At 42.2% G+C, this 26,653-nt stretch overlaps 1 protein-coding gene across 1 annotated transcript in view; it reads right to left on the reverse strand.

Moving 5' to 3' along the window:
- Nucleotides 1–857: 857 nt before the first annotated feature.
- Sf3b3 (splicing factor 3b subunit 3) overlaps nt 858–26,653 on the reverse strand; it is a 40,423-nt gene continuing 14,627 nt past the window's right edge. The window contains exons 10-26 of the mRNA XM_051169042.1: nt 26,454–26,549; nt 24,221–24,293; nt 18,232–18,383; nt 17,613–17,768; nt 16,240–16,395; nt 15,137–15,280; nt 12,430–12,552; nt 11,655–11,809; nt 7,333–7,507; nt 6,426–6,631; nt 6,173–6,329; nt 4,902–5,027; nt 3,300–3,512; nt 2,920–3,018; nt 2,368–2,511; nt 1,675–1,779; nt 858–1,029 (exon numbers count right to left, since the gene is read on the reverse strand). Of these exons, the coding sequence (XP_051024999.1) occupies nt 889–1,029; nt 1,675–1,779; nt 2,368–2,511; nt 2,920–3,018; nt 3,300–3,512; nt 4,902–5,027; nt 6,173–6,329; nt 6,426–6,631; nt 7,333–7,507; nt 11,655–11,809; nt 12,430–12,552; nt 15,137–15,280; nt 16,240–16,395; nt 17,613–17,768; nt 18,232–18,383; nt 24,221–24,293; nt 26,454–26,549 (2,421 nt within the window). The 3' untranslated portion in view covers nt 858–888. The remainder of the gene's footprint in view (nt 1,030–1,674; nt 1,780–2,367; nt 2,512–2,919; nt 3,019–3,299; nt 3,513–4,901; nt 5,028–6,172; nt 6,330–6,425; nt 6,632–7,332; nt 7,508–11,654; nt 11,810–12,429; nt 12,553–15,136; nt 15,281–16,239; nt 16,396–17,612; nt 17,769–18,231; nt 18,384–24,220; nt 24,294–26,453; nt 26,550–26,653) is intronic.

Raw genomic sequence — 26,653 nt, forward strand, 5'->3', positions numbered from 1 at the left:
GATTCTAGAAGGTTTTTTTCCTAAATTTTCTTCTTTACATAGCTGCTATGGTAGTAGGAGTGCTTCTGTCAAACCTGAGTGAGGAAGGAGGCTGAATGATGCTGGCACCCACCGAAGCCAGCCAGCCAGTCTAATGCAACGGGGCTAGGGATGAGGTTGGGAGATGAACGCGACATTAGCATTCTCAAAACAATTCCAAGTACTCTGCTTATGCCAGCAGCTGAGTTTCAGTTTCCACCAACACTGAGGTTCCTAATGTTGAGCTGGGTCATGATTGGAGACTGTTTAGAGGATGGCACCGGGAACCTCTGTACTTCAAAGCCTGCAGGACCATACCCACAACTCCAGCACTTGAAAGACCCAACTACTGCTCCAATTCAGGCTCAAATATGTCTCCTGAATTCTCATCCCCAGAAACAAACAAATGAACAAGCAACAAACCACACTGATGCCAGCCACCTTAAAACTAGTTTTATATATCCAGTTCAGAGGGCAGAACTGAGCCACAATGCAACCAGCCTGGCTGCACCTTAGCTTGCCTCCCTCTATCTCACGAAGCAACATTGTACAAAACTGTATTTACAGAAAAAGAATGAAAATTAAGTGTGTACAAAAGTAGACAAGAGCCAGAAATGACGCAATGTAGGGATGGCTTTGGAAATAAGGACTACTGTGTTCTACACTGAAGCACAAGGCCACACAGTATGTTCAAGGCGCAGACCTCAGTGCCAACTGCAGGGAGAACCAGTGTTCAAGGAGAGCTGAGGGTGCAGAGCTATCTTTGCAGTCTTAAATACCCTTTCACCTTTCTCCTGCCATGTGGCAGAAGCCAGACGTAGTGACGGGAACAGAAGAAGACGTCTGGCAGGCCCCCAGGTAACGACGGGCTCAGAAAGCGTATCGGGTCCGAATATCCTCAAGCTTCTTGGACACTTCAGGCGGGGTCCGGTCCAGCTCTTCAGAGACATTCTTCTGCTTGTTGGGCTCCATAGAGTTGAACTGCTCACAAAGGTCTCCATCAATCACATTCTAGGACATGGAAGAATTGGATGAGGACAAAGACAAGACGTCCAAGGGGGGGGGGGGGGGGGGGAGAGAAGGACACACTATGCAGATACTCTAAGTTGATGCCCCCAGTAGCCAGGGTTTAGACTGGCAAAACCCAGTGCAGCTTTTCCTCTGGCTGTGGTCTGCTTTCTAGGAATCAAGTGCCCTTCAACAACCCATTCCTCCAAGCTCCTCCACTAAGGACTGACTACTATATTGTGTGTGTGTGTGTGTGGGTGTGTGTGAGAGAGAGAGAGAGAGAGAGAGAGAGAGAGAGAGAGTGAGAGAGAGAGAGAGAGAGAGAGGAGAGAGAGAGAGAGAGACTGATAGATTGAGAGAGAGAGAGAGAGAGAGAGAGAGAGAGAGAGAGAGAGAGAGAGAGACTGATAGATTGATTTAATCCAGGGCCATGTGCATGCTAAGCAAATATTCTATTACTGAATAAAAACCCAACTCTTTGCTATTTTGAGATAAATTTTATAAATATCCCAGATTACTCTGGAACTCATGATCTTCGTACTTCAGGTTACATGCTGAAGGGATGCACTGCCATGCCCTGATTTTAAAGAAATGAAGGTCAACAGAAAGACCAGTGAATGGGCTTAGGATTCTTTTTTTCCAACTTACCTTAACAGGGAAATAGTAAGAACGAAAGCTGAGGTGGTCCCGTCCACAAAGTGGTGGATGCTCAGACCGCAGATGCATTTCAACATGCTGGAAGAAGTCATGGTCCTAATGAAGAAACAGAATCATCTCTAAGAAAGAAGTGATCTCCAGAACAAAGTATTTATAAAAGCCAGTGTCTCACTACACAGCTCAGGACTTCAACTTGAAATTCTCTTGGCAGTAGCCTACTCAGTGTCAGGAATATAGGTTATCTGCCACGACGCCACTCCAAGCCACTGACTCGCACCAGGCAAACATGTCCCATTGGACAGGACAGAAGTGCTAGCAATTCCTAGTTTGTGGATGACTACTCTTGAGACTTTGGGCTCAGAATCTATACCCACACCACAGTATGAAAGACCTTCCCAGCTGGGCATAGTGGTGCTCGCCTTTAATCCCAGCTCTTGGAAGGCAGAAGCAGGTGGATCTCTATGAGTATCAGGCCAGCCAGGGTTGTTACACAGAGAAACCCTGTCTTGATTACCACACCTCCCCCAAAGATCTTCCTAAAATAACTTAAGATTCTGTTTTCCAGGCACTATTAACTGTTACCTTATACAATTTCTACAACAGTCCTAATTATAAGTAGAGGCAGATTCAGCACCAAGAAACAATACGAGGCAAGACAGGGTCAGGGCAATGCGGAAACTCAACCTCATGAGATGTGAAAGGGACAAGGATGCCAATTCCTCCAGATAAAGTGGTATAGACAAGGGATTCCGAGCCACCCGGAATCAGTGTGGTCTTCTGTAATGACAGCACTGTCTCCCCAACATGGTAGTTCATGATGACTTCTGCCTGCAAATAAAGCAGTTTGATAACTTTATTTGTCCTCCAATTCTGTTCTATATTCCTAAAAGTCTCCGGGCATGTCAGTCACATATATCTCCCCTTGTACTGCTAGAGATGCAACTTTGGGCCTCATGCATGAATGTCAGGCAAGCACTCTACCAACTGAGCCACAACGCTAGCGCCATGACAAAAATGGACTAAACCTCTGAAACTGTGAACCAGGCCCAATTAAATGTTTTCTTTTATAAGAGTTGCCATGGTCATGGTGTCTCTTCACAGCAATAAACCCTAACTGAAACAGGTGATATAGATACCTTAAAAAAAAAAAAATCCCAACATCTATGTAGTATGGGTGAACGACTGCACTGCTTCTCTGGGTACTGCTTTTCTCTTGGGCCCTTCCTGCAATCTTACCTTCTGTGAAGCCCCATTGAGTAAACCCCGGTCCCACAGGGCTTTGTTTCCGGTGGGATCTTCATCCACCTCATCGTTGGTGTTAGGTGGGAGCCTCACCTACAAAGAAATGATACAAGCTGGGCATGGTGGCACACACCTTCAATGCTAGCACTCAGGATGCAGAGGCAGGTGGATCACTGTGAGTCCAAGGCCAGCCTGGTCTACAAAGTGAGTCCAGGACAGCCAAAGCTAACAGAGAGTCCCTGTCTGGGGGGAAGAGGGGGAGGAAAGAGTAAGGCTTTAGCAGGATTGAAATTTATATCTAAATTTATTTTTATATTAGAAAATATAAACCTTTGTTTATATCATGGTTACCCAAAGAACCAACACCAACTCACCACACAAATGTTGCCAAACTTGTCTGCCCCAGCCACAGTGTCATAGTCGAGAAGGCTGGCAGTGGTGACCCATCTGGGGTAGGTGTCATCAGCAAAGATAATGAGTTGGTTCTCATTCCGCTTGTAGCGAACCCAGATGAAACTTTCTTGAACATCGGACACAATTACCCTGTGACCAATAGTCTGGATCCCAGAAATGTAATTGGCGATATGCTAGGGAAAAACAAAGATAGCAATTTGTATAATCCTTGAACTCAGAATCTAAAATGCAAAATCTGAAAGGCCAGTTTTCCCTGCCTATAACATACACCATCTACATACATAAAAGAACATCAGTCTATAGTAAGCACTGAAGGCGTTATTTTTCGCGGGTATGGTGGAATGGAGTCCTGGGGTTTAAGCACAGGGCCATATACATGTTGGGCAAGTGCCCTACTACCGTGCTACAACCCTAGTCCTTGTCTGGCTTTAAAAAAAAAAAACAAAAAAAAAAATTTTTTTTTTGTTTTGTTTTTTTACATTGTGGACATGCACAAGTGGAGGTCAGCTCTCTGCTCTCAGAAGCCAACAGAAGTTGTCAAGCTTGGTGGCAAGTGCCTTAACCTTTTAATCCACTTTGTGGAACCTTGTTTGACTTTTTGAAACAGGGTCTCTATGTAGCCCAGGCTGGCCCTGAACTTATGGTTCTCTTGACTCAGCTTACCTAGTGCTTGGATTAGATAATAGGAATTTACCACTACACCCAGCAGAAGCTTTTTTTGGAGGGAGGAGGGGAAGGGGTGGTTTCGAGACAGGGTTTCTCTGTGCAGCCTTGGCTGTCCTCGAACTCACAGTGATCGGCCTGCCTCTGCCTCCCAATTGCTGGGATTAAAGGCATGCGCCACGACGCCCGGCCTATTTTTTTTTAAATAGTGGAAATACATGTTTAACTCTCCTGCTTAAATTTCTTATAAAACAGGAAAGGAAGCTTGTCTATAGGAGCCAAGATCTGAGATTATCTACTGCCTTTTCAAGACACCCCTCTAAAGTGACTTTAAGAATTGGTGCCACCAGCCGGGCGTGGTGGCGCACGCCTTTAATCCCAGCACTCGGGAGGCAGAGGCAGGAGGATCGCTTTGAGTTCGAGGCCAGCCTGGTCTACAAAGTGAGTCCAGGACAACCAAGGCTACACAGAGAAACCCTGTCTCGAAAAACCAAAAAAAAAAAAAAAAAAGAATTGGTGCCACCAAGCGGGACATAGTGGCACACACCTTTAACCCCAGCACTCGTGAGGCAGAGGCAGGTGGATCTCTGGTCTACAAGGGGGGTCCAGGTCATCCAAGGCTAGTACTGTCTCGAAAAACAGCGGTGGCGGGGGGAAGAGAAGAATTGGCGCCATCACCCGGACACAGAGGCACACGCCTGTAATCCCAGCACTCGGGAAGGCAAGGCAGGCAGATCTGTGTGAGTCTGGTCTACAAGGGGGGACCAGGTCATCCAAGGCTACACATAGAAACCCCATCTCAGAAGGAAAAAAACAAAAACCAAAAAAAAAAAAAAAAAAAAAAAAAAAAAAAAAAAAAAAGTGCCATAACTGTGCTCACTCCACAACTGCACACTTACCTTATTCTCACACTTTCGAAGTAACTTCTTCTTCCCCAGGTCATAAACTCGTAAAAGCTTGCCCACACCAATCAATACCCTCCCCTGGAATGGGGCAATGGCAGCAGGGACCTCTTCCACTGGAGTCTATGAAAGGAAAAGAACGTCATGGCGGCGTTCAGAACATACAGAGCATACAGTCAGTCATACACTCACCAGACCCTTGACACATAAAACTATTTTTCTAATGTCATTCCAGAAGACAGGCTGCAAACAGCACTAACCTTGCTCAACAGTCCCTATGAAACAGCATTTTTGAGTGCCTGGTGAATGTTGCTCAGAGGCCTGTACTAACATCTAAGAAACAACTGAGGCTTATGGAGGGATGAGAAAAGAATGATACTGAAAAGTGACATCTCAGTTCTAAGAAAGAAATGTTTAACCTAAAGGAGCATGATATATTCCCCCGAGGAAACAGTCAGATTCAGGTACTGTCAGTATAGAGGACAGAACATAAAATACTCCTTTAAAGCTGGGCACGGTGGTACATGCCTTTAATACCTGCACTCTGGAGGTAGGTGGAGTTCAAAGCCAGCCTGGGTTACAAAGTGAGTCCAGAACAGCCAGGGCTACACAAAGAAACCCTGTCTCAAAAACCCAAAACCAACTAAACGAAAGAATTAAACAGGAGCATAACAGAAATAACAAAAATTTACACTGTGGAGTTTATGCTTTGATGGCATTAAATGTATTCACACTGCACAGTGATCATAGAGTTATTTGTTCTCTCAAAACGAAACTTCCCATTAAACAGTAACTTCCTGGGATATATAATTCTTTAACTGATTGATGAGTTCTGGTCACAAACTGTTGCCTGCTTCCTACACAGTAAACAAGGGACTAATCACTGTGTGTTTCTCACCACTGTGAGTGGTGAGAACCCTTGTGTTCTGTGCCAGGCACAGGAATATCACAAGCATGAAGTTCCTAGTATGTTCTACATGCTACACAAAGATGAATTAGAGTGGACAAGCTACTGTCCAATAGACCCAACTTAGCTCGACATGGTAGTGTAATCCCATCTCACCCAGCTGGCAGAGGACAGCCTGGTCTATACAGAGAGTTATAGGCCAGCCAAGACTACACAGTGAGACTCTATCGCATAAAAAACAAAACAAAACAAAACAAAAAAACCCCATGAAACAAATAAAAGACCCAACCCAGAAGTTCAGAACAAAATGAGAGAATCCAGTAAGACCTAAGATCCAAGAGAACCAAAAGTTGGTTCTTACCTTGTGCAAAAACTCCAATTTTTCCCCATTGTTCACAAGCTTGTATGTATAGACAAACCCCCCTGCCACAGATCGAGGGCTCAATATCAAGTCCTTGGCGACACCCACCAGCACATACCAGTCTTCGCCAGTGTTAGAGAACCTACATACTGCCACACTACAAATAGTCAAAGAAGGAAAAGCCAGGCATTAGTTAAAACCCCAAGAACATTTGTTTACACCATCAAAGCCCAGACTGACCTCACACCCTTACCTAAAGGCCGCCTCATTCTGCTCCAGCTGGACAAGGTCTAATGTGTTCCCTTGGATAGGATTCATCACCCGAATCACAGAGGCCCACTGCCCGTTGCCAGCCTTAGGAGCCCCAAAAATGGATTCAGGGAGGTTTTCATTGAGGAATGCTGCTGCCATTTCTGCAGCCAGCTCTCGCTCATCCTCCCCTGCTGCTTCCACCATTTCCTAAGTCCAAAAAGCAAGAAGAGGTAAAAAAATGAGAAGTAGCAAAAAAGTCTGTCAGCTAGTACCAGGAGTCCCTCAAATCCAGGCATCAAATAATACAGCCTACTCTGGAGGTCAAGGACTGCAGAGAACAGTCCCACCGAGGGAGCTGAATTCTGAGTAAGCCAGGTCATACTTTGCCTCAGGCCACAAAAATGTTTCTAAATGCAAGGAATAGGACAAAGAACTTTGCTTTAATGTCCTGAAAAGGGTCTGGGATTATGGTTTTAGCTGCAGGGTCCTCCCTACCATACCTGTGTATCTAACCTAGAGCTTTGCACATGCTAGACATGAACTCTACTGCTGTGCTACATACATAAAGGCCCTGGATCTTTAAAAAGTAACAAAGACAGCCAGGCATGGTAGTGCATGCCTCCAATCTGGAAGTGGAGGCAGGCAAACCACTAAGGCCAGCCTGGTCTACATAGTGAGTACCAGGACAGCCAAAGCTACACAGCAAAACTGCAATACTGCAGCTATATTTAATAGTGCATATAGTGCCCCAGCACTTGGAAAGCCGGGGGAGCAGGATCACCAAGAGTTCCTGGTCTGAGCCTCAAAGCAGTGTTGTGTGTGGCAGGGAGGAAGGCAATTACAGATGTTGTAAATTTAAACTTTTCTAATCAACTGCATAGGTCAGAGTTGGAGGTCAGAGTGATTACCTCTGCCATCTGCTGCTTTCGCTGAGCTTTTGTAGCCTCAGTGTAGGCATTGTGGTCTGTCTCAATGATTATAAGGTTGTTACTCTCAGGGTGGATGACGAACTTCCTGGGTGTGTACTGCAGTGGGAAAGCTACTTGATTGAAGACAGCACCAAGCTTCTCTAATGCCAAAATCCTATGGTAATAGACAAATGAGTTAAAAACATTATTCAGCCTAGGAAATGATGAAGTGACCAGTCACTGCAAATCAAATTGTTGACACTCCAATAATGACATTAGGCAACACATAACAGCCCTCAAAGCTTAAAGGACTATACACGAGACAAGAAGATCCAGAAAGCAACACACTTCACTCTTTTCACCATTGAAACACATTAAAATTGTCAAAAAATTTATCTTCTCCTAGTTAATGTGATAACAAAGTCCAGGAGCCACAGAGAAGGCTCAGCTGGTAAAGTGCTTTAACCAACTTGACTCAGAGCAGACAATTTATAGTTTGAGAGTTAAGAAGAATCATATGAATAAAGTGTTCAATCACAAGGACAAGCCACACATGGCAAAAACATCTTTTTCCAGAGGCACATGAATCCCAACAGCTGAAGTAATTAAACTCACTCCTAGCTGCTACCTGGGAGGAACACAGGATACATTCCAAGAATAATCCTGTGTTTTAGTGAAACTGAGGTCACAAGACTCTTGTTTTCTAACAAGCACTCAGAATTTTCACATACTCCAACAGGAAAGCAATTGAGGAAGGCACATTTGTGGGTATTGCCCACCCCGTCACCTCTGCAAGCCCATCTTCAGTAATCTGTGACAGCAGCCATGTCATCACCAGTCACCAAACACCACATTTCCACGGTGACCAAGAGTCACATATTCTCCCTGTGTGCTATATCCCTTTATAAAGCAAATGCCTTCTCAGCCTGTTCTATTTCTCCTCCACCCTAGCTCAAGAGGCAGCTGTCGTATACCACCCCCCAACAAATCTCTCACACGAGTTCTGTGCATGGTTTGACTTTGTGGTGTTCCTTGGCCCCAATTGCCAAGGTACCCTTCCTTCTGGTGCAAAACTGCAAACCCTAACATTGGTGCTATATGACTGAGCAGAATATCCTAGTGCCTGCACATTCTACCCTGGGGGAGTTTAAGCCACAGTGGGACCCTATCCTAGATCACTGTGAGTTCGAGGCCAGCCTGGTCTACAAAGTGAGTCTAGGATAGCCAAGGGTACAGAGACCCCTGTCTTGAAAAACCAAAACCAACCCAACAACATCATCCTTGTCTAACTCTCACAAGAACTTCACTTTAACTGAGTAAAGCTCCTGCTGTCGGCCTTCTTAGGCTACAGGTTGATACCTCTTCCCATCTAACTGTTTGAGCCCATGTTCAGATGACAGGTTCTGACCCCCACCTCCACCCAAACCTCTCCCTGATCAACTACTCACCCCCTACTGTCATCTCTGCTTCCTCTATGAAACTTTACTGACCTACTCCCAGCTACCCACCAACTCCTGTCCACCCTCAATTTATGTTAGTGATCAGGCCCTTCCTTCTCCCACCTCTGGATCAATGTCCTTCTTCACCCCTCTCCCCTAAATGGTAGAGGCCCTTCAAGGTAATTCTTGTAACTCCCACAGCTGGTAAGCCTGCAGGTCTACCTCACTGGATTCACCTATGCCACCTCAAGCCCTTTACTGCTACTCTTCCTCAAGGTAACTTCCCTTCCTCTATATCACCCCAACAGGACCCTGCACCCTTAAGTTTCAGAGGATGCAGAGAGCAACAAGCTTGTCCCCAGGTCCAAAAGAATGAGACTTCAACCTGGCAACCATGGTCGACTCTACTAGATTGGACATAGACTTTTGTTCCTCACCTTGTCAGCTTCTGTCCAGGCAACTCTTACATATGGAGATTGAAAGCTCAAGAAATGCTCACTTGTAACAGTCCCCCTAAATAGGGTTGGGAAACTGTTCTATCCAGGCTGTCAGGAGCCCAACTGAAATTCCCACCATCCCTATAGCTACCCCTCCTCCTTCATTTATTGGCCCTTCATCTACTTCCTCTATGACCAGACAGAAAGAAGGCTACTGTAATGAGTGCCAGACAAATATGGAGGCTGCCCGTACTTGTAGCAAGAATTTTGGATTCTTAAAACAAAACAAAAAACAAAAACAAACAAACAAACAAACAAAACCACAAGAATATTGAAAGACTATGTTTTGTTTTAATCCCAGATGTGGGGCTATGGGGCTGCTTCACAGCAGCAGACTATGATTTGCCTCATGCTCTAGCAAAGGCAAGGTTTTGCCAGCTGCAGATTATTTCTGCTATTGTGTGACATTTGGAATTCTGGGAATTTTTTCAGAGGGTACATAAATGTTAGAGGCCCACAGGTGGTTGGTGGTTGTTCAAAGGGATTGTTGGTTGAGTTTTTTAAGTAGTCAGTGCCCAAAGAAGAAACTAGATATCCTGATGGCAAGGATCAAACTTACCCCAAAGAACTTGACAACAAGAAGGAGTCTAACAATATCATCCCCTTGTTACCCCTGATTTTATTCAGAGATCTCTTTCCTCTCCTCTCTAGTGTTAGGAGGTTGAAAGGGAAGAAAAGGGGTGCAGAAAGGTAGAAGAAAGAACCTACAAAGTAGCAAAAGACCAATTATACATAAAGCCTATGTGCATCCTCTCCAATTCTCTTCCCTTTGACAAAATGGGGCCCTTTCCCTCTATATCATGGACCCATGGGAATCCCAGGTAGAAACGGGTATTAATCATAAACTCTACTGTTCCCTCAACCCCTGATTAAAATCCAGAGAAAACATATCCAGATTTTTCAGCCCCTGGAGATGAGTGGGGGTGTAGAGGAAGTAGTTCCTCCAAGTATTCCTCCAAGGTTATAACCTCTTTAGCAAACCTGTCACTTCAGCTCTGCTTATACTGCTTAATGCTGACTGTACTAGGGCCCTCAGCCTTACTAGATGCCAAGGCCTTAGCACAGCCAACCATGATGGAAGTACCATTCAGGCTTAAAACTCCGTATGTAGACAACACCACCTGCCTAAACTAAAACAAAGGCCTAATCCATCAAAGTAAATAGTTCTGGGAAAGTCTCTAAATGTACAAACCTCACTTTTTGGCTTCTATAGTTCCACTTCTGGCTGTTCTTGTTAAATAACTAAAATATGTTAACCCAGAAAAATTTTGTGCTTAAAAGCTCACCCTGATATTAAAAAAACAAAATAAAAAACCCACAAACAACAACAAAAAGCTCAACCTGAGGAAACCTTGAGGATACACTGAGATCCCAAATACCTAGTGTAGTCATCAGCTGGCTAGTAGATTTTCTATTGGCTTAAGTCCATGTCTGAGCAGTCTTTTCTGGCAAATACCCCTCAACACTGATCATATTTCATAAGTAAAATGGATGCTCTTCTGAACAAGAAACACCCCAGCTTTTGGAAACCCCAATTTAAATTTCACTTTTTCAAAAACTACTTCAAATAAAAGTGAAAACCTGTATTCACACAAAACATTAAGACACAAATATTTATTACATCAGTAATAGCCAAAAAGGGAGAAGTGACTGATTCTGACAGTAAGTTCTAGAGTGTTCAGTGGCCTTCTCTATTTGCGTGTGTATGTGCTTGCAATTTGATGTTGAAGCCAGGACTGGCTACCTTGTTAAGAGTCTGTCATAAAAAAGAAACAACTAGATTTTAATTGCAGCAGTTAATAGGCAGAGGCCAGTGGATCTCCCTGAATTTGAGGCCAGCCTGACCTATTTAGGATGTTTCAGGGTATATAGTGAAACCCTGTCTTTAAAGAAAAAAGGTAAATTAAGATATAGTTCTGTTGATAAAAACATAGTTAAGAAAAAGAGATTTGGCTGGGCGTGGTGGTGCACACCTTTAATCCTAGCAGCACTTGGGAGGTGGAGGCAGGTGGATCACTGTGAGTTTGAGGCCAGCTGGTCTACAAAGCAAGTCTAGGACAGCCAAGGCTACACAGAGAAACTTTGTCTAGAAAAACAAAAGCAAACAAACAAACAAACAAAAACAAAACAAAAAAGAAAAGAAAAGAAAAGAGAAAGAGATTTAACACTTATTCTATAACTAATCCGGTGACATGAACATTTTATCAGGAAACAGAAATCTTAAAGTGCAAGACTAGACTGTAGTTAAGTTTGAAAACTTGGCTCACAGGTTCTACAATCCTGAGCTAAACTAAGCTTCAGCTACAACAAACTCCTCCAAATCTGGCAGAGCCGGGGCTAAGGCCTTGGTACAAGAGCTTCCTGTTGGGCTGCAAGATCTTCTCACCTCAAGGTGTTGGTAGAGATGGCAACAATGCCTTCAGGACACTGTTCGGAGGCAAAGCCCGATGCAAATTCCAGGGTCTCGTAAGACAGAGGGGTGAGGTGGAAGCGAGACTGGTAAGAGTAGCTCAACCACGAGCGACTAGACATGGCCAGAACCTGCAGAGGAAGAGCTCCAATCAACGGAAAAGCTCAGGCACGGCTGCCTTACTAAGCACACAATCCCAACTTCAGCCTCTAATGTTAGAAAGTTACAAACCATTTTAAGCAAAGGGAGCCCAAAGAAGAGGTAGTAGATTGCTTATTGTAAAAAGAAAAACAAACCAACAAGCTAGGTCAACCACTTTTTTCTAAACTTACTTATTTGAGTATAAATTAGATTCTATTAAAAGACTGGACAGCCCGTGGAATTAAATAAGGTATATCTAAAAACTGACAGAGCAGCCAGCAATGTTAATTCTGAGCTGCAAAGAACAGGCTCTCTTTCCTACTAGGTGGAGAGTCATGATGTCACTATCATCCTGCCCAGAACGGAAGGAAGACTTCCAGCTTTTCCCTTCCCTGATAGCTCAGCCTAAAGGAAAGACTCAAAGGATCAAGATCCAAGCTTCCGATTACCTCATAATGTCACAGTGCCATGCCATGACCATCCATTAGAAACCTTGACTTTCCACATAAATGAAACCAATCAAGAGAGTTAACATCTAACCCATCCACAAAGTGAATACGTCATAAAGCTCACAATGGCACCAATATCCAAATGTCTTTGTATTACTTACAGCTTCCTGGCCTTGCATCCGGACTCGGAAAAGTTTCACAGGACGGGACCCCAGATACCTAGTACGGGTGTCAGACAGGTCCCCAGTAACAGGGTCTAAGACAGTTCTCAGCAACACACCATTCTAAAATTGAAAAGATATGAACATGTAAAGCCTTCTCATGATGGAAAATTTTAAAGACCTTTCGGTACTTTAGCAGAAGATAAAAAAAAAATTTGATTTGATGAAAACATAAAACAGATCACAACACGCCAACAACCAGCAATTCATTCTCTCCTAGTTATTAAGCATCTACTAAGTAAAAACCATTTCACACTAAACATCATACTTTGTACTTAAGTAAAAAAAAAAAAATTAGCCGGGTATGGTGGCCTAAACCTTTAAGCCCAGCACTTGGGAGCAGAGGCAGGCAGACTGCTATGAGTTTGAGGACAGCCTGGTCTACAAAGTGAGTCCAGAACAGCCAGAGCTCCACAGAGAAACCCTGTCTTGAAAAACAAAAAAGAAGTAAACACATAAGAATCATAGAAAAGGCAGCAATTTGAAGAAAACACCCACAAATGTATATAGTTAAAATAAGGGCTAGAGAGATGGATCAGTGGTTAAGAGCGATAGTTGTTATCTCTGAGTTCAATTCCCAGCAACCACATGGTGGCCTCACAACCATCTGTAATGGGATCTGATGCCCTCTTCTGCCCAAGGTCATCGTGGTCTACAAAACAAGTCCAGGACAGACAGAGAAACCCTGTGTGTGTGTGTGGGGGGGGGGGAGGGGGAGGGGGAATCCACTCACAACCAACAAAATCCCTACACTCAGGTAGGATGATTGTTACAGTCCTAACTCCTTAATTGTAAAATTAGTGACTGAAGAAGAGGGCTGAGGGAGCACCGTTACTCTTTTCTTATATAAACTATGTTAAGAACAAAGGAATAAACTTCATTTTGTCTTACAGACTTGATTACAAGCATTTCAACATCACTAAGTGGGACTACCAGACACTATGCACTTCCTAATGGGATGCAACACAAACAGCACCACTTCAACCACTCTTTCTCTTAACCCAAATAGTTACAAACGAATGCCATCAACATCTATGCTCTGTACTAATTTTCCATGAGGAAATTATAACATGCACAAAGTATCAGATACTCAGAAAGTTACTAATGTTGATGGGTCTGGTGTTATGTTAACGATGTTGTTCCTCGAGGCCTGCTTGCTGTCTTTTATGAGCAGACACTCACATACCACACAATGTTTGTAATCTTGCCTAAGAAATTATTTCTGATTGGTTGAATGAAAGGCCTACACATGGGCAGGGTAAAACTAAGGCTTGAGGGCTTTGGGGAAGAGAAGGATCTTGGGAGGGGAAGAGAGGAATTGGAGGAGAAAGGAGAGTAGAGATTGGATAGGTAGGTAAAGAACCATGTGGCCTGGAGGAATTGACTCTGAGGATCCCATGGAGAAGTAGTCCAGATGGAGAACATAAGCAAGGATTTATGGAATTATGGATGGGATTAAAGCAGATGGAAAGGGGCTGGGAGATAACAAGATAACTTAGGTGTAAATATCTGCCCAGCCCTAGGTAAAGTGAGGCTTATTCTAAAATACATCAAGTGTCTGTGTCTTTTTTGATTATGATAGCAAGTTAGATAATACTGCCATAATAATTATAGCCTATTTAATAATAAACATTACTAGCCATTTTTGTATTTATTACAACAATATGACATTACTAAGTATAGGTGGAATGATTTATGCTTTGGATTTGCTTTAAAAGTACTCCAAGGGGAAATGAAGGCATATTGTATTAGTCTAACCTGTGTCTAATGCCCGAGCATTTCTAAATATGAAACTAAATTTAAAAAGCAAAAACTAAATGATGTCTCTATGTAGTTACTAATTAAAGAAATAAAAAGTACATGATGTGGGGGCTAGAGAGTTGGCTCAGCAATTAAGAGCACTGACTGCTTTTCCAAAGGAGCTAGGTTCAATTCCCAGCACACACATGGCAGCTCACAACTGTCTATACCTCCAGTTCCAAGGGATCTGATACCCTCACACTAATGCACATAAAATTATTTTTAAAAAGTACATAATGGGGGCTAGAGAGATGGCTCAGTGTTTAAGAGCGCCGCCTGCTCTTCCAAAGGTCCTGAGTTCAATTCCCAGCAACCACATGGTGGCTCATAACCATCTGTAATATGATATGGCGCCCTCTTCTGGCTTGCAGGAGTACATGCAAGCAGAGCACTGTATACATAATAATAAATAAATAAAACTTTTTTTTTTAAAAGTACATGTCTTATGCTAGGTTCCTATTTTCTATGACATTATAAGCTCAGCTGCTTTGACTACAGGAACATCCAGGCTTCACTAGAGCTAATGTTGTCAATTATGAACTGTGAGGTATTCCATTCCAAAAGGCTGGAATACTGTGGGAACTAGAGGACTCATTTAATTCTAACCCAAAGCATCTATCGCAAACATTTTTACCAAATATGCAGATATATGCATACTATTTCTAGGCATGCATAGTATGTTCTAAATGCCAAGAAAAACTAACCTAAGAAATCTAAGCACTACAAAATGATTTTCATAAGGTGGCTACCTAGAACCACGGGCAAAGAAAATGCCTGTACTGGATAAAGCAACAGTCTGATCTCTACAGAAGGCTGACACCAATGTGAGCCCCTGGACTTCTCTTACCTGTAGTCCAATGTTCAGGTACAGGAAACCAATAGAGCCCCTCTCACCCAGCTCATCTTGTTTCTCGGTCCCGCCCATTTCCACAATACAGAGAGACTCAGGCTGGGCTGGGAGAGCCTGCATGCTCAGAGGCTGTAAACAGTCCTGAGGTAGAAAAGGGAGGAGGGAGAAGAGACATAAGAAACTACCAGTTTTGGGGGGAAAAAAATACAGAAACCTGTTAGGATTGAAGAAATGAACTTTTTGTAAGGGCAAGGAAAACCCCACAAGTAAACTGAGACCGTAGAGGGTCATTAAATCTAAATCTCAGAATAAGTTTTGAGGAGCTCTTGTCTGTTTTTGTCAAAGTGGATAAAGGTCAAAGTAAGCAAAACCTAACTCCTTGAAAGTTATGTAAGGCCCTTTTTTTAAAGTAAGGAAGGCCCCATGTAAGTACAATCCCTCTTTAATAAGCAGTCTTGGGATTTTAAACTACAAAGTCCAAGGCTAAAGAGTTGGGGCTCCAGTAGTTAAAAGAACTTCTTGCTTTCCCAGAGGACCCAGGATCCACATGCTGACCAACAATTATCCATTTCAGGGGATCAAACACTTTGTTACAAATATGTACACATAGCATTAGTAATATAGATAAAATAGACTGTACACTGCAAAAGTGATTCAAATCTTATGCCAAAGTATCTAATAGTCTCAGATAGAAATCTGTAAACTATAGCACAAGCGCGAGGCAGGTGGACCACTGCAAGTTCCAGGCCAGCCTGGTCTACAATGTGAGTCCAGGACAGCCAAGGATAACACGGAGACTCTGTCTCGAAACACAAAACAAAAAACAAAGCAAGTCCAGGACAGCCAAGGCTGTCACGCAGAGAAACTCTGCCTTGAAAAAACAAAACAAACAAACAAACCCAAAATGAAACCAACCAAACAAATATCACTCCCCCACCAAACTATAGCACAAGAGTCAAAGCAGAAGCAGTGTAGAGCTCACCAAACTGGGTGCCTAAGATGTGACTGTTGGACAAAAAATAAGGAAAGACAACCAAGTACAAATTTAGGCAGCCAGGAACTTAGGTCCCAGCCATAAACCTGAGGGTGCTACTACTCACTGATGGGTCAAGAGAGATGATTCTGACAGTGTTGTCCACCAGCCCCACAGCCAGGAATCGAGATCGTTGTTCTCCAGGGGGCACGTTGGCTAGGCTCATGCACACCACGTCTGCTGACATCTCTTTCCGCTCTGTGTACTCATTCAACTGTCCTGACTACAAGGAAGGAAACAAAATAGGTCTATATGTTTTAATTCACCCTATAACTCTGGGCCTAGGAAAGGAAAATGGCTGTTAGGGCCCTTTTTTGGGCGGCCTCCTCTCCCCCCTTTTTGCTTTTGACACAGGGTTTCATGTAGCTTATACTAACTATGTAGCCAAGGATAAACCTGAACTTTAGACCCTGCTGCCTCCACCAAGTACTGTGATCACAAAGGGTCCCGAACACACCCAATTTATGTAGTCTTGTGATCTACCCACTGAGCTACACGGCCAGCTCCTTTCTCACATTTTTTAATAGTAGTTAATGACCAAGAATTTCAGCACTTCAAGTCTCACAATTAACCTCCCAGGTTAATGCCAAACACATTAATGCCCCAGAGGGAAAGAAAACCAAGAGATCTTTGACAAAAAGCAGGATTTGGCACAAATATAAACTAACCTAGACAAGGATAGATAGATAGATACATAAAAACCATTGATCTGTTCTCTTTGAGAACCCTGAACGAAGCCAACTGTACTAGCGTAAGACTATAATCCCAGCAGTTGAAAAACAGACAGGAGGATTACTATGAGTTTCACAGCTGACTTGAATCCTACATTAGACGCTATCTCAAAAAAGAAAAAGGAAGAAGAGAGAGAGATGGAGAGGGAGGGAGGGAGGGAGAGAGAGAGAGAGAGATGGAGGGGGGGGGAAGGAGGGAGGGAGAGAGGGGGGGGAAGGAGGGAGGGGGAAACAAGAGAAAACAAATCTTTGTCAAATATTCACCAGGAAATGAGGGCAAGGTACAAAAGAAACGAGTATTTCACCTTCAAAAGAGGATTTCACAACTCTAATCTGAATTAGATTTACCAACTTTTCTTCATTAGGAAGAGTCAGACCGGGGCTGGAGAGACAGCTCAAGGGATGTTTACTGATCTACTCTCACAAACATGACATGGAAGCTTATAAATCCAAGGGATCCAACACTCTGTCTGTTCTGCATGTACACAGCACATAAACTCATTCGGACACAAATACATATGGATAAAAGAAATAATCTTTAAAAAGGGCCAGACTGTCTTACTATTTATGGATATTGCCATTACCAATTCTCTTTCTTGTGATAGCTATACTGATAACAACACTATTAATATTTAACATTTCAGAACCCCACCCCCAAAACTATAATGAAAAACAGCACATGGCCAGCACAACAAAACAAGTCACATACAGGATCCATCTCAAAATACACCAGTTCTCCCCCAGTCAGAGCGATCACCACTTGTCGCTGGTTCACTGCACACTTCACAATCGTTTTCTTGCCAGGAGTCTTCCATTCATTGACTCTCTTGTCTGCTCGGATGTGTCGAATGCCATCTGGATACACCTAGAAGTCAGTCAAAGAATAAAATCTAACTAGTAATTTGATTACCACCTGGAATGATCCTCACCCCTGGCAAGCCTGGAACCATGCAACTGAGGCATCAGTTAGAAGAGTCCAGACAGATCATTTTTAAAAGAAAATTTAAAAAGTTCATGTTTTGTCTCATCTGTTCAAAAAAGCCCAAAGCCCACTTGTTAATAAAGATGACAACAGTTATGAAGTTTCATAACAAAAATGGCAAACTGAGAGAAAATGTTAGGTTTCAAGTTCTTAAAACTGCTTAGTAAAATTCTGAGGGGAATTCATTCTCAGTGTACCTTTTTTTATGTTGATTAAAACATCATTGACCCTCCCTGAGGTTTTCTGGAAGGTGAGAATGAAGAGACAAGAATACAAGCACACCAAAGAATAACAACGTGATGGGCAAAGGAAGGACATGCCATGCTAAGTAGGCCAGCAAGCTCACCTGCACCAATGCATCATCTCCTAATAAAGAGCAGGACAAGGTTGGAGTGGTACCCAAGAACCCAGAGTCAGTCACTTCTTCCACAGTCTCTCCGATAGATAGCACAAGTGTGGCATTCACGAAAGACACAATGATGTAGGCATCAAATTCGTCTAGAAAAAGAAAACAAAGGAGCTATTAGGAAAAAAATTCAAAGCTACTAGCATTAGAAAGGCAATTAATGAGTTTCAAAAACCTTCCACAACACTTCTATGTGCAGTCACAACACACATGCACATGACCAAAGGTCCTAGCAACCTACAGATAAATGCCCAAAGACACTGAGTACAAATATCTTCCTTTTATATCTCTGAATACTAGTATTTTCTTCAGGTATTTGGTTAAAAAAATAATCACGAGAGGATATTAAAAAAAAAAAAAAAAGATTTATTTACTATTATGTATACAGTGCTCTGCCTGCAAATGCACCTGTAGGTTGGAAGAGGGCATCATATATTACAGATGGTTGTGAACCACCATGTAGTTGCTGGGAATTGAACTCATGACCTTTGGAAGAGGAGGCGGCGCTCTTAACCACTGAGCTATCTCTCCAGCCCCGAAAGGATAATAACTTTTAAAAAATCAAAAGTATAGGGAAATCTTATGTGTGTGCGTGCACAAACTATAGTAAACCTGTTTGTGCCAATTGTTGACTGATAGGGAATCATGTAGCACAGGTTGGACTCAAACTCACTATATAGCCAAAAATGACCTTGAATGTCTGTCCCTTTTGACTCTACTTTCCTGAGTACTAGAATTACAGGTGCATACCACCATGCCAAGCTTGTAAATATGAAGTGCTGGAGATAAAACTGAGTTTCCTGCATAACAGGCAACTGAACTAATCCTGCCTAATTTCAACCCATTTAAGGCATATTTTAAGAGAACAAGAAAGATCAGTCAGGTATGGTCAGGCACTCCTTGAATCCCAGCACTTAGGAGGCAGAAGAAGGTAGATCTCTGAGTTTGAGGAAGCCAAGGCTATGTAAAAACACCCCCCCCCCCAAGGTCTCCACCCCCAACCTCTTACAAGGGAGCTAATGTAGGAATATAATCTGTAGTGAATAAAATGGGCTACTTGAGGCTGGAGCATATTTAATTATTCTAGGACTGGAAACTGGGAATCCTAGTCCCACTGGGAAGAGACTAGCACCAGTCAAGCAGGAAATGGGGGAAGGGAGAATGTTGATTATTTTCAGTCCTTGACCTCTCTGGTGTTTCAATGTTTAAAAATGTTAGTAAGACAGTGGTTACGAGCAATCTTATTAGAATTTGCTTTTCAAAATGTAATTGAATAAACAAACACTGAGTTTCTTTCCCAAAGTCATAAGTTCTGAATCCTATATAAAGGCAACCAAAATAGTTTCTTCCCTCTGCACAATCCCACTGTCAAAGGCTATCTATTTCCCATACCATCACTCTACAGCTTAAAGCAACTTCTCAGTTGCCTGTATCTATAACACACAACACTGGATATACACTGAACAAGGCACATTCGTTGTTTTCATTAGGACTTTTCCCCCACTCTATAGCTGTCTTTCTACATCAATGTTTTGTCATTTTGTACCCCATAACTCAGAAAACAGCTAAACAAAGGACAAAAAAATCATGGAGTAGGGCACTAAACTAGACTGGCAGCAAGTACAGGGCACTGCTTGCCCTGTGCCTGGTCAGAGCTCAATGCCACAGGATTAGCCTACTTACTCCACCCATATCAAGGACCATTTTTGGTTTGTATTACTCCAAAATTATTATTATTTGAATTACTTGAATCAGTTTTCTTTGTAGTAGGAGTGAAATGATGGCATGGTATTGGTGTAGCCACACAGTGCTCTGACCCATCAGCAGGACATACAGTTTGGTGAGTTGTAAACAGTACTTTATAAGATAAATAATGTTATGAAACTGCTTCACACAGTAAGTGCTATTTGACAAAACTTCAGTTAGTGATATATATGCAACAAGGGTGACAGAGAACAAAAACCAAAGATCTTTCCCAATAGACACATTCTAATGGCTAGACATGTATACTGGTAACCCACAAAGTACAAATACAATTTTCAAAACTCAAGGAGTAGTACAGGACAGATACTTGGTTTTCAATTGTACTGTTATAACTGTTAGCACGTGTAAATGCTTTGGAGACATCATTTATAATGCCAAGGTTTACAATGCCAAGCACTGTTTGCTATCACAAAACAACTTAAGGCCTGGTAGGATGGCTCAGGGAATAAGGTGCTTGCTGTTCAGGCAGGCTGATCCAAGTTTCACATGAAGAAGAATGGAGAACTGACTCCACAAATTTGTCCTCTGAACTCCACATGGACACTGTGGCACACATATACATAACAAGTAAATAATATTTTAGGAAATTATGATATAGTTGTCCCAAAATGGATTTCTAATAGGTCACAGAAAGACCTAAGCTAATCTTGAAATGACATCAAACTTACAACTTTACTCCAGTTCTGAACTTTTGACTTGAAAATTTCTGACATGTAGTAAGAAACTGTTTATCTTCATAAGAATACTGCACGTTATCATTTACTACAACTTGGGTACCTTCAAAGCTGCGAAAGACTAAACTACAGCCAACCAATTAATTGGCCACAATTTCCAGTGTCTTCCCTCAGTTGAGAGAGAAGGGGTACTCCTTTCCAAGAAAAGTCATACAGTTTTTGACTTGCATATTATATTAAGAGAATGGAGTGAGTAAAAAGAAGGTTTACACCTTCCCTTTAACCACAGGTCCAGACTACTCAGATATGAAGGAAATGCTCACTAACAAACAGTGGTCACTTTGGCTAAATAATTCCACAAGGAAGACAGCAATGACTAACACTTTATTGATTGATTTTTTGAGACAGGGTTTCTCTGTGTAGCCTTGACTGTCCTGCACCCATTTGTAGACCAGGCTGGCCTTGAACTCACAGCAATCTGCCTGTTTGTGCCTCCCAAGTGCTGGGATTAAGGGCATGCGCCACCACTGCCCGGGCGACTAACGCTTTAAAAGCCACGTTAGTCACAGAGTTCCTGAAAACACCTATTACCTGATAAATACCAAGCGCAATATAACTTCTGCCATCATTACCATTCTCAAGCAATGAAGTCTTCAAACAGATTACTCTTAGGGAGGCTACAGGCTAAAGGTTGATATTCAGAACAACAACAACAACAACAACAACAACAACAAAATCAAGCTTCAGGCAAAACCATTACTTACTAAGAACTACAAATATTCAGTGCACGCCTTACAAAAGTATCACTTTCTGTCTCTGTGAGGAATCTCTTAGGCTAAGAGAACAAACAGCGGGAATGCTTTACTTTTCTTGTCTTTCAATCAGTCCTTTCCAAAGGTAACACGGGACACACTGCAGATGCCCAAGCCTCTTGTATTTCATTCTCACCTGATATTCAGAGTACCTGGCTCTTAGGTTGCCTCAGTTTAATATACTATATACTCAAAGCTTTTCTCCAGGACCTAATCTTTCAGTCATTAGATTTGGAATGGATAATTCTTTTTCTCCCCACTTTGGTTTTTTGAGACAGGGCTTCTCTGTGTAGCCTTGGCTGTCCTGGACTCACTTTGTAGACCAGGCTGGCCTTGAACTCACAGAGATCTGCCTGCCTCTGCCTCCCAGAGTACAGGGATTACAGGCCTGTGCCACCTTGCTCAGCTGGAATGGATAGTTCTGAAAGAGAATGAAGCTGTGGTTTGCCAGTTACATGTTCTTTCAGTTTCATAAAAGTCAACTAGTTCTACTGTCCAGACACTGTGGGGGAAAGGAGAGGTTAATTTCTGCCTTAGACCAGCTGATAAGCAAGCAGATGGACGAGTGTCACTAGGAGACACACTGACATCCACCTGCAAAGGTCCCTCTGAGAGATGCCGTTAGGGCAGCCTCAGTATTCTGTGCAGGTCATCCCTCTCCCTATAAGATCCCACAGCAGATCCTAGCAGTAGGTACACACCTGTGATATCAGCACCTTCACCAGCCACCTGTGGAAGAGAAAAAAAGGCTTGGTATTGGTAGTATGCATCACCAAGTACCAGCCAAGGTTAGTATTTGCCTGAGGACGGAAGCACGTGTGGATAGAGGAATGCTCACTCAATAGTAACGTAGGGTATCTGGAAAGAAAATGACCAGAAAATCTAAAATGTTTTTGTGGATACTTGACCCAAGTACAACAAACAGTAAAACTGATGAGGTAATAGTTGCTACCTAGGTTTTGATATTTAACCGAGAACAGTATCAACTACTAGTTCCACTACAGTAGAAACAGCCTCCCTATCACTGAATGTTGGCAACCATTTCTCTCTCTACACTCCCTTCACCTTCAAGTAAGACTGTTTCCTCTCCTATAATCCCTCCTGGCAGCATGCCTGTGCCTTCCGCCACATCAATGCATATAGGAGTTGGATACTATCTTTTCAAAATTTTTGGTGGTTTTATAGGATCTGGCCCTAGTGCCCTCTGACTGCCATGTGCTCTACCACTGAACTACTCCAGCCTCTTTTATGCGACAAGTTCTGAGACAGAAATTCTATGTTAATTAGTATAAATACACAGCAGGCACTTGAATGACAAGGAAAGTACCCAACAAACCAACACTACAGACTCTCACGACAGAATGAGTCAAATGAACACTGTATTTAAGATTCAGAACAAAGTTCTGGCCCTGTTATTTAGCTGTATTAGCTTTAGAGTCAACACTTGAGATTTTCTGCCTTCATAAAAATGAAGAGTAACTTCTGGCAAATCTAAATCTGCCCTAAAAATTTTTTAAATTGCCTAAAAAATTAGAAGCTGGGCACAGTGGCACATGCCTATCATCAATGCACGCATGAAGGACTGTGAATACAAAGCCATTGTGGAAAAGTTCTAGGCCAGCCTGAGGATATAGTGAGACCTACCTTTAAAAACAGCAGATCTCTCAAAGCATCTTTCTAGTTTAACTAATTTAGGTAACATTCACTAGAATCTTATTATCAAAGCCCACCGAAGCTAAGAGCAACATTAACTAGCTTCTCCATGTAGAAATTATATTCAATGTAGAAATCTCTTCAAACCAAATATCCAATCACCTTCTCAGCTAAAAGAAGCCTACCAATTTCCTGTTGATGTTCTCCTTCTAACTCATTATGATCCCAACAAAATCCACAAAAATACAAAGTGTTCTAATGAATCCCCTCCTACACACTTCCCAGCTCCCTTCAGCTCATTCCACTCACCTAGAACATCAAAACTCAAGCTGAACTACAGCTGTTTTCTAACCATAGCTTTGTTTGCTGGCCAGATCTCACTAGGTCTACATTTCTCAGGGTCTCAGAACAACAACCTTCTACTCCACAGTGAGCCACGGGAAACACGACAGGTTTTACTGTCACAGGGCTGAAGTTCAATGTCAAAAGACGCCCTTGCCATTGGAACACCATACAAGCAACAACACTTTCAGTTTTAAGGTGAGGTGACCATTTTTAATTCAAGAACTCAGACTCCATCTCCTTCATAACTCCTTTTCTACTCATCTAAAACTGAATCCACTCAATCTATGCTTTTTTAAAGCATAAGCAGAACTGACCAATTAATAGGTTCTACAATCTTGACTTTCCGTGGGATTTTTAGCACAATAAAAACATAGTTCAAAGTACAATGGGAAAACAACTTTCCTTACACTGATGAAACAAGGTTTATAAGTCACACAGGCAGCTTGATGATTCTGATTTTGCAACGAACAGCCACTCTATACCCTCTGTATCCACTTTCAGAAAAAACAGCAGTAAACGAAGGTACCCTGATCAGGAGAAGCCTCAAAAAATGTAGTGTTGTGCCAGAAGTTTCTTGCATGTGGTACTAGATGAAGCAATACATATTATGAATGCAGTTTCTAAGTTCCCATGGCAATGGTTCCCAGGCCCCATCTTGACTATCAGGAAAGGGACACTTACCTTCAATGTGCCGACGTACTGTCCAGACAGCATTGGGGTTACCGGGGAGCTCAGAAACAGCCATTTCAGACACCTAACAGGAAAGGAGTCAAGCACAGATCCAGTGAGCCTGACACGCTACTACTTGCACACTACGCTAAGTAGTAATATTCCAAAGGCAAGGAAAGCCTCACATTGCGTCACTTGGGAGAAAGAGCCTTCTGACAACTGCACAACATAGGTCAGCAAAAATTCATGCAACACACAGAAGGGTACAGGTTCTACAACCAAACCATATACTTCCTTTGGATTTGGTATGCTTATACCAACCACCACTGGAAATGAATGAAATGATCTAAATCAGTACTTTACAGTACTTTATTGTTTTCTCTAACTTCTAGAAGACAAAATCACAACTCTTCACAAATTCAAATGCCACACACTTGAGGAAAAGTACTGCTTTACCACGGGGCTGACAATCCCCTTAACAGATGGCTCACAGAAATCAATCAGGGTACAACCCCATCCCCCAACTACACTTTGATACTCCTTAAGGACAGTCAGTAGTGGATTAGACATGAACTCTGTGTTTATTATCTTTAGAATTTTTTGTTAATGTAAAACTGCTCTAAGATAAGTCTATTAAATATTGTTAAATGACAGAGTAAATTGCTTAATGCATTGTATTATGTAACTACATCTTATAGTAAGAACAAATAAACTCAAGGCACTATTCTTTTCAGTTTTTAAGTATAACAGTACAACATAAGAATGTCACTAGTAAAACTGAAGTGTCAAGGATGCCATATTCTGCAAAGTTAAGATTATAGTTAAAGACAGACACAGACACATAAGGAGCAAAGCATAATCAACAATTATGAATTATTTTAAAACTACAACAAAAGCTCTGCTTATAAAGTTGTAAGGACAGACAATAAGGCATAAAAAGCAACTCCAAGTCTTTATCTTACACTACACAAAGCCAGTGAGCAGTAAGTATCAAGAACTTTGGCACCCTACATGCAAGTTGGGACAGAGGAAGTGCTCAGGCCAGCTTAGCTTTAGACCTTATCTTTAAAAAAAAAAAAAAACAGTAAGAGGCAGAAGCAGCAGATCTCTGTGAATTCAGTCAGCCTGGTCTACAAAGAGTTCCAGTCTCGAAAAACCACTACTACCAACAAAAAGGAAGTTGGGTGGTGATGGCAAATTTTTAAAATCCCAGCACTTGGGAGACAGAGGCAGGTGGATCTCAGTTTGAGGCCAGACTGGTTTAAAATGAATTCCAGATCAGCCAAGGATTACACAAACACTGTCTTAAAAAAACAAAAACAAAAACAAAAAACCAAACAAACAAACAAACAAACAAAAAAAACAAGTAAGAGAAGAGAGGGGGACCAGAAGACAAGAAAGGGTAAACAGAAAAAGAGAAATGGCCATCGAGCATACATGCTGGCTCTAAACTTGATCATGGCCACTTAAAATTTAGTGAAATAATGTGTATTTTGGTAGTGAAAATACATTCAGAGTCCCCAAACAATATTAACAAACATTTCTACAGGCTCTGTCTTTACTTTCAAAATGACGCCTACTCAAACCCTACCTACTCAAAAATCCTACCTCTGCCTAAAGTGGCCCAAGTTATGGACATGTGTATCTACTTTTAAAGGTAAAGCATGGTATCTCAATGATACAACAACAACAAAAAATTTTTTTTGAGACAGGGTTTTCTCTGTGTAGCTTGGGCTGTCCTGGACTCTCTTCGTAGACCAGGCTGGCCTCGAACTCACAGAGATCCGCCTGCCTCTGCCTCCCAAGTGCTGGGATTAAAGGCGTGTGCCACCACCGCCTGGCCCACATAACAATTCTTTAAGGCAAGTATCATCGTTAAGTGAATTTTATACAACAAAAGCTTAAAGCAGCTTAGTAAGGCTAGATTTAAAACCAAGGTCATCTTGGCTATATTTTCAACAAAAATTGATTAAAAACAGACAAATAGTCCTCTTAAGACCTAGTTTGCCAATCACAAATGGCCACAGAAAGCATTATTTACTTTTGCCAAGATGTCACAGGGAGTGAGTGACCCTTAACTACCATGCCAGTAAGTTAAAGAACAGGTAATCTAAACTCAGGGAGACAAGAGAAAGCATGTATTTGTTCACAGTAGCTTATCTTTGACCTCATCAAAGTAGGCCTATACAATGTTCTGTGCTGAGTTCCTTTCATACCATTAGAGAACCAGAAAATCCCATCTTACCTCAAGCCCATGCCTTAAGACTCTCAGAGATGACCGGGGTCCCCTACCACAGGCTACATACAGCTGTGGAGTATCTTCGTTGGCCAGATCAGCTATCTGCACAGACAAGGAGAAAATGTCTATTATACTAAAATTTTAAACACAATTATAAAAGAACAAACTATTCTCTAGTTTATAAAGTTATTTAAGGGGCACTGACT

Source organism: Acomys russatus, chromosome 26 (assembly GCF_903995435.1).
Source record: "Acomys russatus chromosome 26, mAcoRus1.1, whole genome shotgun sequence".
Taxonomy (NCBI): domain Eukaryota; kingdom Metazoa; phylum Chordata; class Mammalia; order Rodentia; family Muridae; genus Acomys; species Acomys russatus.